The following is a 15,805-nucleotide window of genomic DNA, read 5'->3' as shown; positions in this document are numbered from 1 at the left end:
CATCATATCAGGATGTGAACCTCATTGAAGTTTGAAATGAATTAGGTTTGCTGGAAATATTCGGTACACATTTCAAAATTGATCCAAGGGAAGGTGCTCAGCTGGACACACCAAGGGTGCACTAAATCGACTGGCCTTTTTGAGGCGCATTTAGGAAGGCTCGGTTGAGCACGTCAAACTGCAGTCTTCCCCCGAGTTCCGCCCTGTCACAGGAGTGCCCGGGGAGGCCGGGTGCTGTTCGGCGGGTGCCGAGATATCGAAACGCATGAGTGCACAAACAATTGGCAGCAGTGTGAGAGTGAGGTGAAGGGGGAGAGCCGAGAAGCCGGCGTTATGCACCACTGATTGGGGTGGGTGGAAGGGGGGGGGGCTTCGTTTGCATTGTGAGACCGTCCTGAGAGTTGGCCTACTTCCTCCTCCAAAAAACAGCAGCGCACAAAAAAAACAGCAACTCCCTCTCTCTTGGTAGTATTTTCTCCTCTCTCTCTCTCTCTCTCTTTCACCACACAGAGGGGTTCTTCCTCTGCTTGCGTTGTCATAGTGGTAGACAGAGTCGCCGTTCTGTCTCTTTTGGACGCCGCAAACCGCGGTCGTAGGGAGAGCTGGTGACCCGAGGCTTGTGTCTGCATGGAGACGGTTCACCATTCGCAGGGTAAGACATCTTTGCATCCCTTTCAAATGGAGCTCCGACGCTGTCATCCGCATTCAGGGGTCAGTGTGACTTGCAGACGAACCATGAAATCATGAAACACTGACCAGAGGACGCTAAGGGATGTAGCCTCGAACGTCTGCCGTATCCATATTTGTGGTGCAAGTCGTGTACTGTCATTAAAAGAATATGTATGAATGAAATATATGGTTAGTCAACATGTCCTGTTCCACTGATTATTGAATTTGTAAGTTAAATGTCAATCAAAGCACTTTTTAATCTAGATGAAAAGACTGTCAGCCTTCGCTTTGCCTCTCCTCATAGCAAGAGCAGTAAAAGCAACTAGGAGGTATTTCAGTTCCAGTCCTGGTCCTTTTCCACTTATGGCATGCCTCACAGACACTATTTTTGTATTGTGCATCTGATGTGGATTATAATGCTATGTCTACAAAGCATATAAAGCTTTGTAGACATAGACCATACATATATCAACTACATTCAGGTGACATTTTGAGGGACAAGCAATGGTACAGTGGAGGCTGAGGGCCAGATTCAGTCCAACTGAGCTTGAAAAGCAAAGCTCTTCATATGTAGCTTTTGAAACATTTAAGCTAGTGTTACATTTTTTTTTGCTTTCCTGTCACATTTTCCGATCATTATAGCATCTGCTCGGCTACTTACGATCTGTGAGTTCAGAAACATAGTAGCCCCCGCTTAAATGTGTTATTCAAAGTTACAGATAAAGCCCCTTGTGGCTAGATTTTATCAGGGTAGTGTCTGTCTTTCCCTGGGCCGTCTGTTTCCAGATGCTGCATGCAAACAGTCTTGTCTGTTTCTGCCGGCTGAGGGGCCGCGCAGTACGTAGGGGTTTCATTGTAAGGTTGAGACATCGCCTGGAGCAAATGGACATTTTCCTTTCTGGTACTCCATCGGTCCTTTGCGAACACAAAGCCAGAAACAGTGCTCTCAGGTCAGCTTTAGCTGGTGAGATTGCTGGTAATAAATGGTCCTGTTTGACATTTTCCTTGTCAATGGGTTTAAAAGGCCCCCACGCACCCACCCCCTCCTTTCCACTTCGCTGTCAGCAGAATACACACACTGACACCGAGGCAGAGGCAGAGTGTAAACAGACACCGAGAAAGAGTGGGGTCAGTCTCCCAGAGTGTGCTGCTTCCTCCCTCCTCTACCTCACCACCCCCCACCCCAAAGCTTGCTGGGGCTGCATTTTGAGCAGCCGCAGCTGAATTAACCCCTTGTGTGGTTCAGAGTATGGCAGTGGCTTCTCACCATCTGTGCCCCTGAACCCCTTGAGGTAACCTGATACTTCCTGTTCCTTCCAGCACGTCTCCCTGGCAACGAATGAACCCACAGCAACAGTTGTGTCATGTGCTTTTAATCAAAGGCACCCAATAATGGAAGGGTTCAGTGACTTTCCCTTGTGTTAAAGCATATGCACAAATACATACACACACACACATAAACTAGCAGCTTTTACCTACTTTTGCAGCAGAAATCATAACAAAGATTGGCCATTTTCTTTTTAGGCCATGGAAGAGTTACTGATATAGAATGTTTGCACATTTAAAAAAAAAATTTTGCATCTGTTATGGTACAGATTCCTGTCTAATTGGAGGAAAAGCTCTTAAGTGCTAATGGAAGATGGAACAGGTGATGGAAATCCTTTAAAGTATGATTTTCCTCTACAAAGCCAGTAAAGTCAGTAAAGACAGGAATAATTTGAGCTTCTATAAGATTAACTGACAAAATGCCATGCAATCATATAGTGACCCAACAACTGTTGAAAAACTCTTGGTGGGTCAGTTTGCATACTCATGGTAATATGTTTCATATCTTTGGAAGGTTTTCGGGTTCTCGACTCATTTCATGAGTCAACAGCTATGTAGATGGAGAAAAGGTAAAAACACGACTTTCGCTGTTCAGTTTCCAAACAATATAACATTTACCTCATTTGTCACTTATCATCTAGACACACCCACACTGTAGATTTTAAGTGCCTATCCTCTAATCAGCACTTCCTTAACTGTGGTGCAATGTAGGATCAGAAGTGTAAAAAAATAGCTGTTGGCTGTTTGCAAGTGTATCAAAGAATGAAATTTCTTCAGCATTGCGACACTCCAGCACTTCTGAGTTTGTTGCAGTGAGACCAGCCTAATGTACAATTACTGATATTAAAGCAGGGTTGCATAAAAGAGTGAAAAGCAATTAAAAATGATCCACTAGGGACCACAGTATCCATAATATTCTAGCTACTTAGTTTCACAAAGACTGCAAACTAAATTTGAAGTCTAGATTTGAAGTCTAGTCGCATTCAGAAATGGAGAGCTTTATGAAAAGTGGCAGGAGATGGTGACTGTCGGCAACCTCACATTCGGCACCCAAAAGCTGGCCTTTCACCTCCTAACATTTGACGCGTGCGAAAGGAGGTGCGAGAAATTTGCTCGGTTTCAAGCTGTTCGTTTGCTGCCCTAGAGACGATGCAGCTTCCTTTTGTGTAACCCCACACATAAGCCTGCACCTAAAACAAACTGCCTTTACAAAAAGCTGCCTTCGCCTGCCCTGCATGAGTGATTGACAGATACAGTAAAGAAAAAAAAAGTAAAGGCTACTGAAATGAGGCAGAACGAACAGCTGTTCGAATGAGCAGAACGAAAACCAGTGCAAAGGGGTGCGCCACAATAGCAACGGCCATGTGCCTTCCATTTCGCATTTGCACTTTAACTTAGCCACACAGCAGCCACGCTTTAAAGCAATGCAGATGGGCACATCATAACCTAACGTCCATTTGCAAGTGCTTCTTTGACTCTTCATTGGCTTTTTCCTTTTGGTACAAATCCCCTCCTTAGAAAAATTTACGTGTTTTATATATTTACCTCTTACCTTTCAAATCATATTTCTGGCCATATACTGGCATCTTTTTCTTTAGCTGTGAAGTTCATTGATACATGAAATGGAAAAAATAAAAACACTGCCCAGCGTTTGTTAGCTTGAGATACACATCAGGTGACAATGAGGCTCGGGTTTGTTTTTTCTTAAGCTGTTGGGATTTATTAAGTGACCAAATGGTCCAAAAATGGACTGCTCACAGGTTCATGTACAATATCAACCCCCCCCAATCATCCTGATCGGGGTCCGCAATGGTGGAGAGATGGATGGGGTGACAGCCGGCACTGGGCCAGCGTGGAGGGAGACAGTGTGGGATGGGAATGTCGAGAGTCTGGAACTCTGTTGCCGTAACGCTGTCCTGTCCTGGAAAAAAACAGATTCTTGGCGCTGGGTTTCATTGTCCCAATAAAAGCAGAGTCTCGGATTTCCTCCAGACGACACCTGATTTTGAAATGGTTGTATCTCCTTTAACTGTGGAAGCGTGTACCCAAGAAACATGCAGAGATTGTATTACTCAGGGCCAGTTGCCCAAAAATTTGTGTTGGGCACCTAAAAAATTTATGAAAGATGGAATTTCCTGAATAAAGCCAATGAACTTTAAAGTGGCATATATTTTTATTTTTAGCAAGGAAACATTTTACTATGATTTTATTTACATTATAATGCTGTATTTATAAGCTCTGACCCGTTTAATAATATTACCAGCATTTATTGGTACTTATTAATTGCCTTAATTGTGCATGCTACCATGGCTACATTTCACTAATGGTTATAACAATGAGGAACCTGAGAAAAGACTTTCTTATTTTTTAAAAAAAAGAGGGAACTGAAATATTTTACCTCAGAGTTTAGAAATCATTCAGTACTAACAGGAAGTAAAAGACAGGGGCATCTGCGGTCATGGAGAGACAAATTTACCAGCTTCACTGGACCTTCAACTGACAGCCTGAGCAGTTATGAAATTTCTGAACACCAGCAAGCATGACTGCTTCGTTATGCCCATGTCTCACTGCTAAACAAAGATAAATAAGACCAGCTATAAAGAAGCCAGGAAATCATTCTTAATTCTTCACCGTCAGTGGCTGAGCTCACTCATTTCCTCCTTTCATTGACTGGTGATAATCATCGCTTAGTGTTTGCTCCTGCTGTGAGTTAGTGGAGGTCTGTCTGCAAGAGGCAGGGAGTGAAGGGGGCTTACTTCTAAACTGATAACTTTCCTGAATCCTGAATTTTTTTGTTATGGATTTATGTTTGGCCAGCTTGCTGAACATAAACAAGTAAGGATCACCCATCAGTAGGTGATTACATCTTATTCGTGACTTTATTCTTAACCTGGAATTTATTTTTCCTAGTTTTGGACAGTGATGCACACCATGAAGGAAGGTTTGCTTGTCATTGGCTGGGATGTTGCGTGATTTTCTCTGTTATCTGAGAGAGGGCATGGAGAAGCTGTGAGTTTTGGTTTGAGCCAACGGAAGCTCAAAGTGAGAAATGGTACTTCTCTAGATAACTACAATTTTTAGAAGTGCAGACAGACAGCAAGCAAACTTAAACCCCTGGCCCAAGAAATCAAGGTACCGCGAGTGCTCGACGGAAAAGGAAAGTGAAGCAGAACAGAGACAAACTGAACCGCGTTTTAACCTTGCTTGTTAAAAAGACCTCCAGAGAATATGTTTTCATTTAAAAGGCTGTGAGAGGTGTCTTCAAACTACCCCGCACACCCTCTTCCAGGTTCCTCTCTTTTTTACCCAACTCTCCAAAACAATGGAAGGGCAGAATGTTAAATTATTTAGTGTAAAACCTGGCCCTATCCGGTATCAGTCATGAAAGAATCCATTTTTTCTGCCTTGGAGGGAGACATCAAACCAGTGATAAGTATTTCTGAAAATATCATCTGTGACACCAGCCACGAAGAAAATAACCTTTTAAACACTTCCAGATTACCCCCGGCTATCTGGAAAACCTGTTTTACGTGACGTTTCCTCAAGTAGCATACAACCAGCCATAAGTTCCTATCTGAACACACCCGTCTGCTGAAAGGGACATATATTGCAAAACAGCAGACGGGGCCCTCGTTAGTAAACCGTTGTTGTGAATATCTGCGCTCTGAGGACGTTGATAAAACGTTAGGAGAATGACATTGTTAAACTCAGCTTATCTTGTAAGAGATTTAGTCACTGGCGAGCCTTCAAAGGGCTGGATGGCTGAAGAGATAGTACCGGCATTGCAGATAACCTCAGAATGGCTGGCATTTATTACTGGGGGGTGGAAGTATATAGGGCCAGGCCTTCTTGTGTTTCAGATTAAAGCAACAGGCTCACAATGTGCATAAACTGTCAGTTTTTTTGGTGGGGGAGGGGCTCTTTAAATAATAACTGCATGCTCACCAATTTGTTTTATAGGACAGTTATTTATCTGGTTAGCCCTGTGTTCAGAATTCTTTTAGCAGCTTCACTCATGTGTAAATTAGAGGCCGGGGGGGGGGGGGGTTGGACAAGTACTCTGTTGGATTAGTGGAAGCTTCTGGCCCATCTGCATATGAATGGCTGAGCAGAGCTTTAGCTGAACAGTGAGACGGAGAGAGAGAGAGAGAGAGAGAGAGCGAGAGAGAATCACTCTCATTCAGTCCCATTAAGCCTCAGCGCTCCCAGCTTTCTTCAGCACGGGAAACAGCTGAGAGAAGGGCTGAACGAACTTCAGCGAAATAAGGAGAGGCTCGCCCCCTGCTTTGAGCTGTGCCAGCCCATTACCCAGCAGGCACCGCAGTGGTTGGATTACTAGCTTGTTCGGAACGAAGCGGAAAGAGACTTTTTTGAATGAGAGAAGGTAGGAATCTTTTTTTTTTTTTTTAATGTGTGTTTCAATGAGAGTTTGCTCAGTCCTGCTCTGCTAACAATAGGGCTGCCAGAAATGGTCTACTTCATCGGCAGCTGCCTGATGAAAAAAAAGGGAGGGGGGGGGCTGTACACTGTTGTATTATCATATTTTTGGAGACTTTCCTCAGAGTTTCAAGGAAGCTTTGATGTCTTTGATCCTCGGTGGCAGACCTGTTCCCTTTTTGGTACTCAGTGCTGGCAAATTTTCACAGCGGCGCTCCGGGTGTCACGACGGTCCAAGTCGAACAGGTGGCTGCTGTCATTTGAAGTGTAGCCTCTCTCATACAGGATGGCTTTCTCCCCCCCCCCCCCCCTATGGAGCTCTGTTGTGTAATGAGGCCTTATGGGGAGAGCTCATGGAGGGCTGTTTGCTGCAGAATTTCTGTAGTTTTCCATATTTTTCAGCTATCATGTAACACACATGCCTGTTCTGAATCAGATTAAATTAATGCGCTCCCCCTCTGGAACATGTTCGTTGCATGTTGTGGATCATTTTTTTCCTACAGATGACTTCTTTCTTTCCACATTTTCATACAGCTAAAACTGTGGTTGGATGTTTTAGTTGTATGGAATTTGAGGATGGGTGAGCAGCCGGGTTTTGTATTCAATTTGTATGTGCTCTGGGAACACAACCCTAGTCACACATCTACTGAGCCAAAATCTGCCTGTCACTTATGGCAGTGATGACTGCTGCAGAATGAGGTCTGTGGGTTGGTCTGCGTGGTTGCTGAACGGATTCCTGTCCTGGGTAGCAGCACAGAAGGCGCAGTCAGCTGGGCGAGGGCACAGAGGGAAATATGTTGGGTGGTGACGGCAGGGGCGATGTAGAGATTCAGAGATGTACAGAAAGCACCACTGATAACAACATAATGTGACTGTATGTTCTTAATTAAACCCTGCGAAAGTCACCCGTTGGTGGGGAATGCGTGTACGGTGCGATAGGGAAACGGGGGGGGGGAGACGGGGGGGTGGGCCTGGCCAGCTGGAGCACCCCCTCCCAGAATCTGATCCAGTCACAACAGGCCGACAGAACCCACAGTGTTCTCTTGGTTGGACTGGATGGATCATTGTATGTAAGCATTGTGTGTAAGGTTCATGGGCACGTCGCACCTGTGCTGGGCTTGAAGGACACTTAGTATCCTCATCCCCAGATGTGTGGCTGTCACATGCAGTGAGGTCACAAGGTCCACTGTGTGCATGGCTGGCGTCTGTACTGTATGCCTGTCCCCAGATGTGGTCGTCACATATGGTGAGGTCATGAGGTCCACTGTGTGCATAGCATGCGTCTGTTCTGTGTGTCTTCCCCAGATGTGGTCGTCACACACGGTGAGGTCATCAGTGTGAGCATTCTGCTGCTGTCACTGACTCAGTAATGTCCTAACTGTGTGCAGTGTAGAGCTCTCCACAACAGAGACTGTCACAAAGAGCGTTGCAGAACACAGAGATGCCGCTTTCATGCAGTTCTCTCAAATGTTAGGGAATACCTTTCACAACATACTCTGCAATTAGTATTACAAATTAGTATTTATTTCTGCATACAGTAACATACAACAAAGTGGCAATCACTATACTTCCCAAAAGTTCAAAATTGTAGTTGGGTAAATATTGAAAATGTGTTTATTAAAGTTGGATTTTACACTTTTACACTTACACTAACAAATGGATACAGGTAGTGATCAAATCAAATAAGGCGCAAGTGGGTCGCTGGAGACTGATTAACTGGCCCTGGTAAATCAGATGTGATCAGAATCAAACACTGTAGAACACTCTTTAGTCATTAGCACTAAAGCTAACTGGCTAATTAATTCTCTAAGCATGTACTTCATCAGTGACTTGTTAAGTAGTTGATCCAAGAAAATCAACAGGAACTAAACAAATGTTATTCCTGTTGATTTTCTCAGGTTAAATTTATTGATCAACTCATCAGTGCTGGAGCACTGCACACACCTAAAACTGCCAGTGAGAATTGTTTGTGAGCAGTTACATATTTTCAGTAAAGCACCTCAAATTTCCTATCTGCTTTTTCATCACATAGGGTGAATGCAGGTAATAATTAATAATAATGCTGCGGAAAGTTAAGTTAAATGCACAATTAAATGCAAAGTTATGGCGCTGAAGGTGAAAAGAGTTTCCTCAGTAAGTATCCAGCTATAGAAATAGATAATTTGTAAAAATGTTAAGCTATGTCACACTAATGTCATGTACTGTACAGTCAGGTGGAGGTGGCGGAGCGCTTAGATCAAACAGCCTCCTTGGTGAGGTGTCTACTCTGCAGAAGCGAGCGGTCGGGGAGTGTGAGCAGAATGCGGTGTGTCAGTGTGCTCACTCTCACCCGCCTTTCATACGGGCCCTCTTCCCTCGGCCCGTTTGCCTGTGGCTCCTGCCCTGTTTGCTTTTCTCATGGCCGTGGGGGTCCGTATCTCACCCCTTCCCCCCCCGGGCACTTCGTTTGTCATGGCCCTCTGAGTGTTTTCCCAGCTCCGGCGGCACGACCCCCTGCGTCCCGCTCACATCGCATCCAAGGAGGAACGTTCCTCGCGAGATGAATGATTTGGCATGTGTGCAGCTTTCAGGCGAAGCCTGGCGGGGCTCGAAGGACACTTAGGGCTCTTTTATGAAGGAAGTATCAGTAGATTCCTATTAACATTTAGATATACTTGGAGCTAGAACTTAATTGTTTGGGGGGGGGGGGGGGGGGGGGGTCAGCTGGATATGCCAAGCACACTTTAAGGCCGCAGTCCTTACAAAGTTAAAAAAGTTGGTGTGAAAATGCTTTTGAGGTTCAAGAGCACACTTTCCCTTAGTTTTGCCCTCTCACAGAACTACCTTCTATAGTGCCATGAACAAGGTTGTCTGTAAGGCTCCATATCTGTGTGCAGTTGCATACTGTCACCAAACCATTTCTGGATTTGTAATAAGACCACAGGAAAATGTGCAATATTAATTGGAATTCAGCCTCTGTTCTGGCAGTTAATCATACAAATATGTTTAAGTCATTTCACATTCTTTGAATGCGTGTGATTTTATGTATAGTGTGGTATAGTGGTAGGTGGTAAGAAACACGGCTAGTAATCCAAAGGTTACCTGTTTGATTCCTAGATGGGGCACTGCTCTTGTACCCTTGGGGCAGGTACTCAAACAGAATTGCTTCAGTAAATATCCAGCTGTACAAACAGATAAAAATTTTCAGTTATGTAAGTTTATCTGGGTCAGAGTGTCAGCTAAGCAACTGTAATGTAATTTTGCCAACTGCTTTAGCATGTGCTAGCAGCTGCACTGTCATTTTTAATGTAATTTTAAGAGCTTTTTATTTACAGTAATTGGTGGGAAAAGGCTTGTTAATAAGTAAGAAAGAATGCTAGTTAAAAAAAGGAACTGTAGAACTGTTGGGGCACCTAGAGAGGTTTTACGACTAAATAAAGTATAGGGAGTGCCTAGCTGGGCTTACAAACATTTATAAATCTGCCTTGTAAGGCTCCTTGACTTGGTGTGCATTTGGTGCACCCAGCTAAACACTCCCTTGGGAAAATTCTTACATGCTTAATGACTTTTCCCAGAAAGCCTCCAATTCATTCAAATTCCAATTAGATACGCATGTCAAAAGGATAAGTGTGAGGTGAAATACTAAGGGCCTTTCTGGGAACATCCCGAGTTTCCCTCTGAAAGATGTACAGATAGCCAGACAGAGTTACTCAAGGACACCAGTGAGCTCCGGTACGATGCTGTGGACATTATCAGGAGGTCACCTGCACTCAGAGGGATGGTGTATCACAGAATCGTTGCCTGTTCAACAAAACACTTTGTCCTCATGAGAGAAGTCCCTGTGTTTTTCCGGGTCTGTTTCGTCCTCATCTCTCTCAGAGCAGCGACCATCTACCGCACCAGGTTCTGGGGTGCTCTGTTGCCCATGGTCTCACTGGGCTGTATCAAGGACAACGGTTCTGTGGGGATTAGTTTCTTTCTCTGCTGCTGGAGGACAGGTATTTATAGCTAATCAAATCAACAGGACTAGCTACTGGCACCGTTCCCATGGTCTTCTCCAACATTCCCACTTGGCTCTAAAGAGTGTATTAGACATACCGCGCGCGTGTGTGTGTGTGTGCATGTGTCTGTGTGTGTGTGCCTCTGTGTGTGTGTGTGTTTGTGTGATATGTGTATGTGCATTTTTGAAAAATTTACACTGTAAGATGTATGTGTATGTATACATGTGCAAATGTTATATTAATTATTAATGTTAATTAATGGTAATTTCCTTGATACTTGTTTTACATATTTAACTTTTTAATGTTTTTTGCCCCATTTTCACCACACAGCAGTCAAAGAAATGGACTGAAATAAATTTAGGAAAAAAAAAAAAATATATATATATATAGGAAAAAAGTATATGCAGTAATGTACAATGCAAAACAGGACTTCCTTTCCAAACTATCAACTATGAAACTACATGGAATGAACCAGAAGGAAATGCTGCTGTAGGTACAGTCTGCTGGTCTACCTCTGCTTCTATCAGCATTAAATTAGACCAGAACAATGCAGCTGGCTCTGCTGGCGCAGCAGGGTACAAAACTCACCCAAGCCAGTTGACTGAGTGAGTTGTGCACAAGAATGGATAGTTACTAGTCACAGGAGAATGAAATAAATGAGCATCAAATTAAAGAAATTAACTCTCTGTGAAGCAGCTCTGTATCAAACACATCCACCCCCCGGTGATCTCATCCTCCAGAAGTGGAGCAGCAGTCTTTACTGTTGAATCATTGTTCGTTCGTTCTTTTTTTTTTTTTTTTGCTTGTTCGTTGAATCCTTGTTTGTTTGCTGTTCTCGCTGTTCTTTCTTTCCTTACCTCATGTAATTTGCATTTTCATTTTTTTTTTGCCCGCTGCCCGAGTCTGCACGCCCCAGTCGCTTCTGCGGGCCAACTGTATCCGAGTCGCAGTAAATCTGGATCACGCCGCGTGCTGTTTGTCCGAAGTGATTTGCAGTGGGATAAAGGACACTTCATATGGGCCTATTATCCTATTACCCAGCGGTTCTTTGTTTCATGACTTCACTGCTGTCTTTGTTAGCTGGCATACAACGGCCACTGTGGCAGCTCACGCGTCCCCGGTGCTGCTGGCACCATCGCGTGGCTTCCTGTTGCTGTTGGTCGTTGGGACAGGTGCCGCTGTGGCACAGCTCGGTTCTCCTTTGCTTTGTGTTGCGTTCAGAGTCTCCCTTATGTTCCGCGTCACGTGTTAGAATAACGGTCGCTGCGCTGCCATGATGTGACCTCTCTGTAGACTGACACTTCACACAGACAGACAGACAAACAGACACACAGACATACATTTTGCCTCAGTCGGTGTTGCCACCAGGACAGTGAGCCCTTACTGTGAGCTTTAAAGGAAATGGCCAATCGCCCTGATTCATTCATAAGACCCTGCAAGCTTTTGGCATGGGCATACCTGGCTCAGCAGTTAAAGGCTGATTATAGTTGCTGGAGCTTTTACAGTATCCAGTAAACTTTTAATGGGTATTAACGGGGCACAGTCATTTCTATAGGAATTGGCCCCTAGCGTTTTCTGTCCTAACAACAAAGGCCTCCAGGCTTGCTGTATGTGAAGTGAAACCCAGCAAACACATTTAGTTAGATACAGAAAGCATTAATCATTCAGCCTCTCTGACGCTGATTTCCAGCTCCACAAATGAAACTACTGAACCATTTTTCTTGTCAATTTAAAAAAGGTGACCTTAACGTTGAGGGTACACAGATGTATCACAAAGCGATGCTTAATGCCTCTTTTGTGCACTGCTGTGGCTTTGGGGTCTTTGTATGACACAGTTCTGATGATAGATCTGTGTGATATAAATAAACTTCAACTTGACTCGTTCCGTTTCACCCAGTGTCAAAACTGAGGCAGGACCTTTGCCCAAATGTCAGTGTAAAAGGTGGTTTTGTAGCTGTGAAAACTCCCCAAAAACCTCTCAAATGTGCTAGCATTGTGTCGCAGTGGGTTCTACCCCCACCACAGGTCGATACATTTTGGTGGACCATAGCATATATACATATCCTTTGCATTTAGCTTTTCAGAGCAACACATCCTACTCATTATTACTGAGAGAGAAAACACGAATGGCTGAATTAGCGCTCTTTACATTTCCCTGTTGTCTTTGCTCCTCTGTTGCTGGCAGCTCTGAGTCAGATTTGGTTCCAGATAAATTTCCACTGATGGGAGGACTGTCCTCAGCTAAACTTCAGGCATTCTGCCATTGACGTAATCCAAGGAAACAAACACACACCGCTGGGGGTGACGTGGTTACATCACCGTTACCGAGGGCAGAGATGACACAAGAGAGGTCACTCTGTGAGCGCCGCTGGAAGACTGTCATGTCAGGCCAATCCTCTTTCCTCGCTAAACCAGCCCTGGACAGCGGAGCTGCAGTCCACATTTAGAGAGCCTAGCTGAGAGTAAACCTGTAAACACCACAGCCTCACAACACCACAAAGGGAATACACAACAAACAAATCGGCATGGTACAGACGCCAGCACCGTGCCAATGCTGTGTAGTGTATTCAACAGCTTCAGCCATGACATCTGATGTGTGTAACTATATGTGAAAAATATGTTGTATATGCATATGTATTTTTAGTCAATTCTGGTCTGAGGAAAAACATAACACTGCCTAAGACCAGAATATACCAGGATAGATTTGAGAAATGTAGTTTTTGTGTCTATGGTCAAACAGTAGCTGTAAGTACAAAATCAGGTTTTAATGACCAGTAGAATACTAGATACTGATATTATTTGTGAGTGTGCATACATTTTTGAATGACTGCATATGTCTGTGTATGTGTGTGTGTGTTTCCTGGCATGTACATGTGCAGAAGCCCTGATGAAAAACTCATATTAAATGAATTCTGACTCCTTGTTTTAAATTGTTGAACTGAATCCCTTAAATTATCACTAAAGTATCACACTACTTACTAGGCATCCCTCCATGCATGGAAGATTAAATTTCATTTCATTGCTATTCAGGCACCCTTGTCTGGATTCAGGTGCTTTACCTTTTTACAGTTTTTCCAGTTTTGCACTCTAGACATTTTGTAACTTGCTCATGCAGCTGGGTTTTCCCTTGAGTCTTTAGGGTTCTTGAGCATTTAAGTCCTGCTATCAAGCCTACCAAAATGCTAACCCACAACCTTCAAGTCCTCTATGCTACAATCCTACAATTCCACCCTCATTGTCATGCTAACCCTGCCCCCCCTCCACCTCTGCCCTCTCCTCCCTCAGACACAACGCAGGCCCTGGAGCCCGAAGTCCGGATGGCTGAGCAGGAGGCGGAACCAGAGCCAGAGCCAGAGGCCCCGCCCCCTCTCCCCAGAGAACCCAGCCCAGACGGGTGTGTCATGGGCCCAGAGCTGTTTGGCTATGTGGGGATCGAGGCCGTGCTGGACCAAATGAGACGCAAGGCCATGAAGACTGGCTTCGAGTTCAACATCATGGTTGTAGGTACGTAAGTGGCCTAAATAGAAGGAAGAGAAAGAGTGTGCTTTTGTGTGCTGCGTATATATGTATATACACAAACATACATGCAAACACACATAGACACATGCACTGAATATATGCCATGAAAAGTGCATCAAAACCTAACTTTCTCAGTACTAAGAGTATGAGTTTCCAATAAGTGGTATGTTCACTGCATTGTATGTAAATATATGTAAATATATATAAAATATAAAAATAAAAGAAATACAGATTTGAATATATCACAGTACACAGTAATACTTCCAGTATTAGCCGGTTTATACATTTGGTTTGATATTATATATGGATTATATAATATCATATCATATATGATGTTATATATCTTCTTATGTGTGCAGTTCATTTATTGAAAATGTATTGCTTCAGATTTGACTTATATTTTAATGTGTATGGCTCATTTGCGTGGTAAGAGCTATATGAAGAGGAAAGACCACACAAGAAAACAGGAGAGACCACTGAGCTCTCAAACACATGCATGCAAGAAATCAGAGGCATTTTTCCTGCCCCTGCCTCTTGATCCCCCTAAAACGGAACGGAAACCAGTGCCCTGGGTTTGTGGTGACCCGGGTGGGGGTGTTGGTGGGGGGTGGGGGTTGCAGCGTTGCTGAAAGGAAAGGTGGCCAGGTGAACAGGAAGCATGACACTCCAAGTGTGCTCCACTGCCAAAGGTGGGCCCTTTCTGACCGTGTTCAGGCAGAGCCAAGAAAAACTCAACGTTGTCATCTCGGCTTTAAAGGCTTTATGCCCTTCTCTGCTGTTCCTTTCATCTCTGGCAATTGTGCTGTGTTACGGTGCGACAGGGAGGGGAATCTCCTATTGTACACCAAACGCCAAAACAGTAATTAACAGATGGGGATCAGCTGGTGTCTCTCAGCCTTTGTCTCCTGCACTGTTATGGAAACAGTAATAGGAAGAATTACCCCTCAATAAACTATTTCATTCAGTGCTGCTCATTTTAATTACTAATTTGTAAGTACGCCAAGAGCAGTTCCAAGAAAAATTATAAACAGTTTATCTTACAATTATCATCTAAGATATACATCTGATTAGAGCTCAAAATGGATTACGTGGGGGGTTTTTGTCTGGAAATCTTTACAAAAATATAAATGAATGAAATTAAAAGGTGTCAGGTTGCGCTCACCAAACGCTTACAAATGAGTTTTGGAAGAGCTGAATCTAAATTCTTGCTCATCATTTCCAGGATAGATGCTTTTCCTGGGGTTCACATAAAGCCACTATGTACAGACTGTCTGCACAAACTAGAATAATTAACTTGAAATCCTGAGCAGGAGAACATGTTGAATGATACTTCTGGCGTGAAACACTTAAAAAAATAGCCCAACCATTTCCTTCATTATCTCAAGAATATTCCTCACTCTCGTGCTTCACAGTGAATGGATAAGCACTGCAGAGAGTGCAACACTGAGTCAGTCAGGAGGAGCAGTATGGCTGCATCTTTAGCACTGGTATCTCTGCCTGGAGAAGGCTGATTAACTGTTTTAATTCTGGGATGTTTAGCCCAACCAATATTTGTCATCATCATTATTTTCAGCGCCGGGGCCATGTTCGACTCTGAGAACCATAAAACTTCTGAAGTAGGAATGTATGGTGGTATTCTGCTCTGGGCTAAAGCTGCAGGATATCTGGCCGTCAGACCAATCACAGTGCAGGGGTGGGCTGGTGAGTTAGTGGAGTTAGTGGAGATTAAGAGATTGGTATTGATTGGCATTGATTAAGGTGGACGGGCAAGACTGAACGTAAACAATAGTTTGGAAAGGAGGTAAACATAAATTAAGAAGGAAAATATCTGCCTTAAAAAGTGTGATAGATTACTAGGTCTGAGTGTGAGGCGT

General features: G+C 43.9%; 1 protein-coding gene across 3 annotated transcripts in view; it reads left to right on the top strand.

The window, feature by feature from the left end:
- LOC118794708 (neuronal-specific septin-3-like) overlaps positions 1 to 15,805 on the top strand; it is a 71,213-nt gene that overhangs the window by 37,575 nt on the left and 17,833 nt on the right. The window contains exons 1-2 of one of the 3 annotated variants that reach the window (XM_036552962.1): positions 531 to 652; positions 13,698 to 13,916. In XM_036552962.1, coding sequence (XP_036408855.1) covers positions 628 to 652; positions 13,698 to 13,916 — 244 coding nt within the window. In that variant the 5' untranslated portion in view covers positions 531 to 627. Of the gene's footprint in view, positions 1 to 530; positions 653 to 6,192; positions 6,380 to 13,697; positions 13,917 to 15,805 lie in introns of those variants that run through there. The other 2 variants (XM_036552963.1, XM_036552961.1) reach the window with 2 other exon arrangements.

The sequence above is a fragment of the Megalops cyprinoides genome, chromosome 19, assembly GCF_013368585.1.
Source record: "Megalops cyprinoides isolate fMegCyp1 chromosome 19, fMegCyp1.pri, whole genome shotgun sequence".
NCBI lineage: Eukaryota > Metazoa > Chordata > Actinopteri > Elopiformes > Megalopidae > Megalops > Megalops cyprinoides.
Note: the sequence above shows the minus strand (reverse complement) of the source record. Positions and strands in the feature narration are given on the sequence as shown.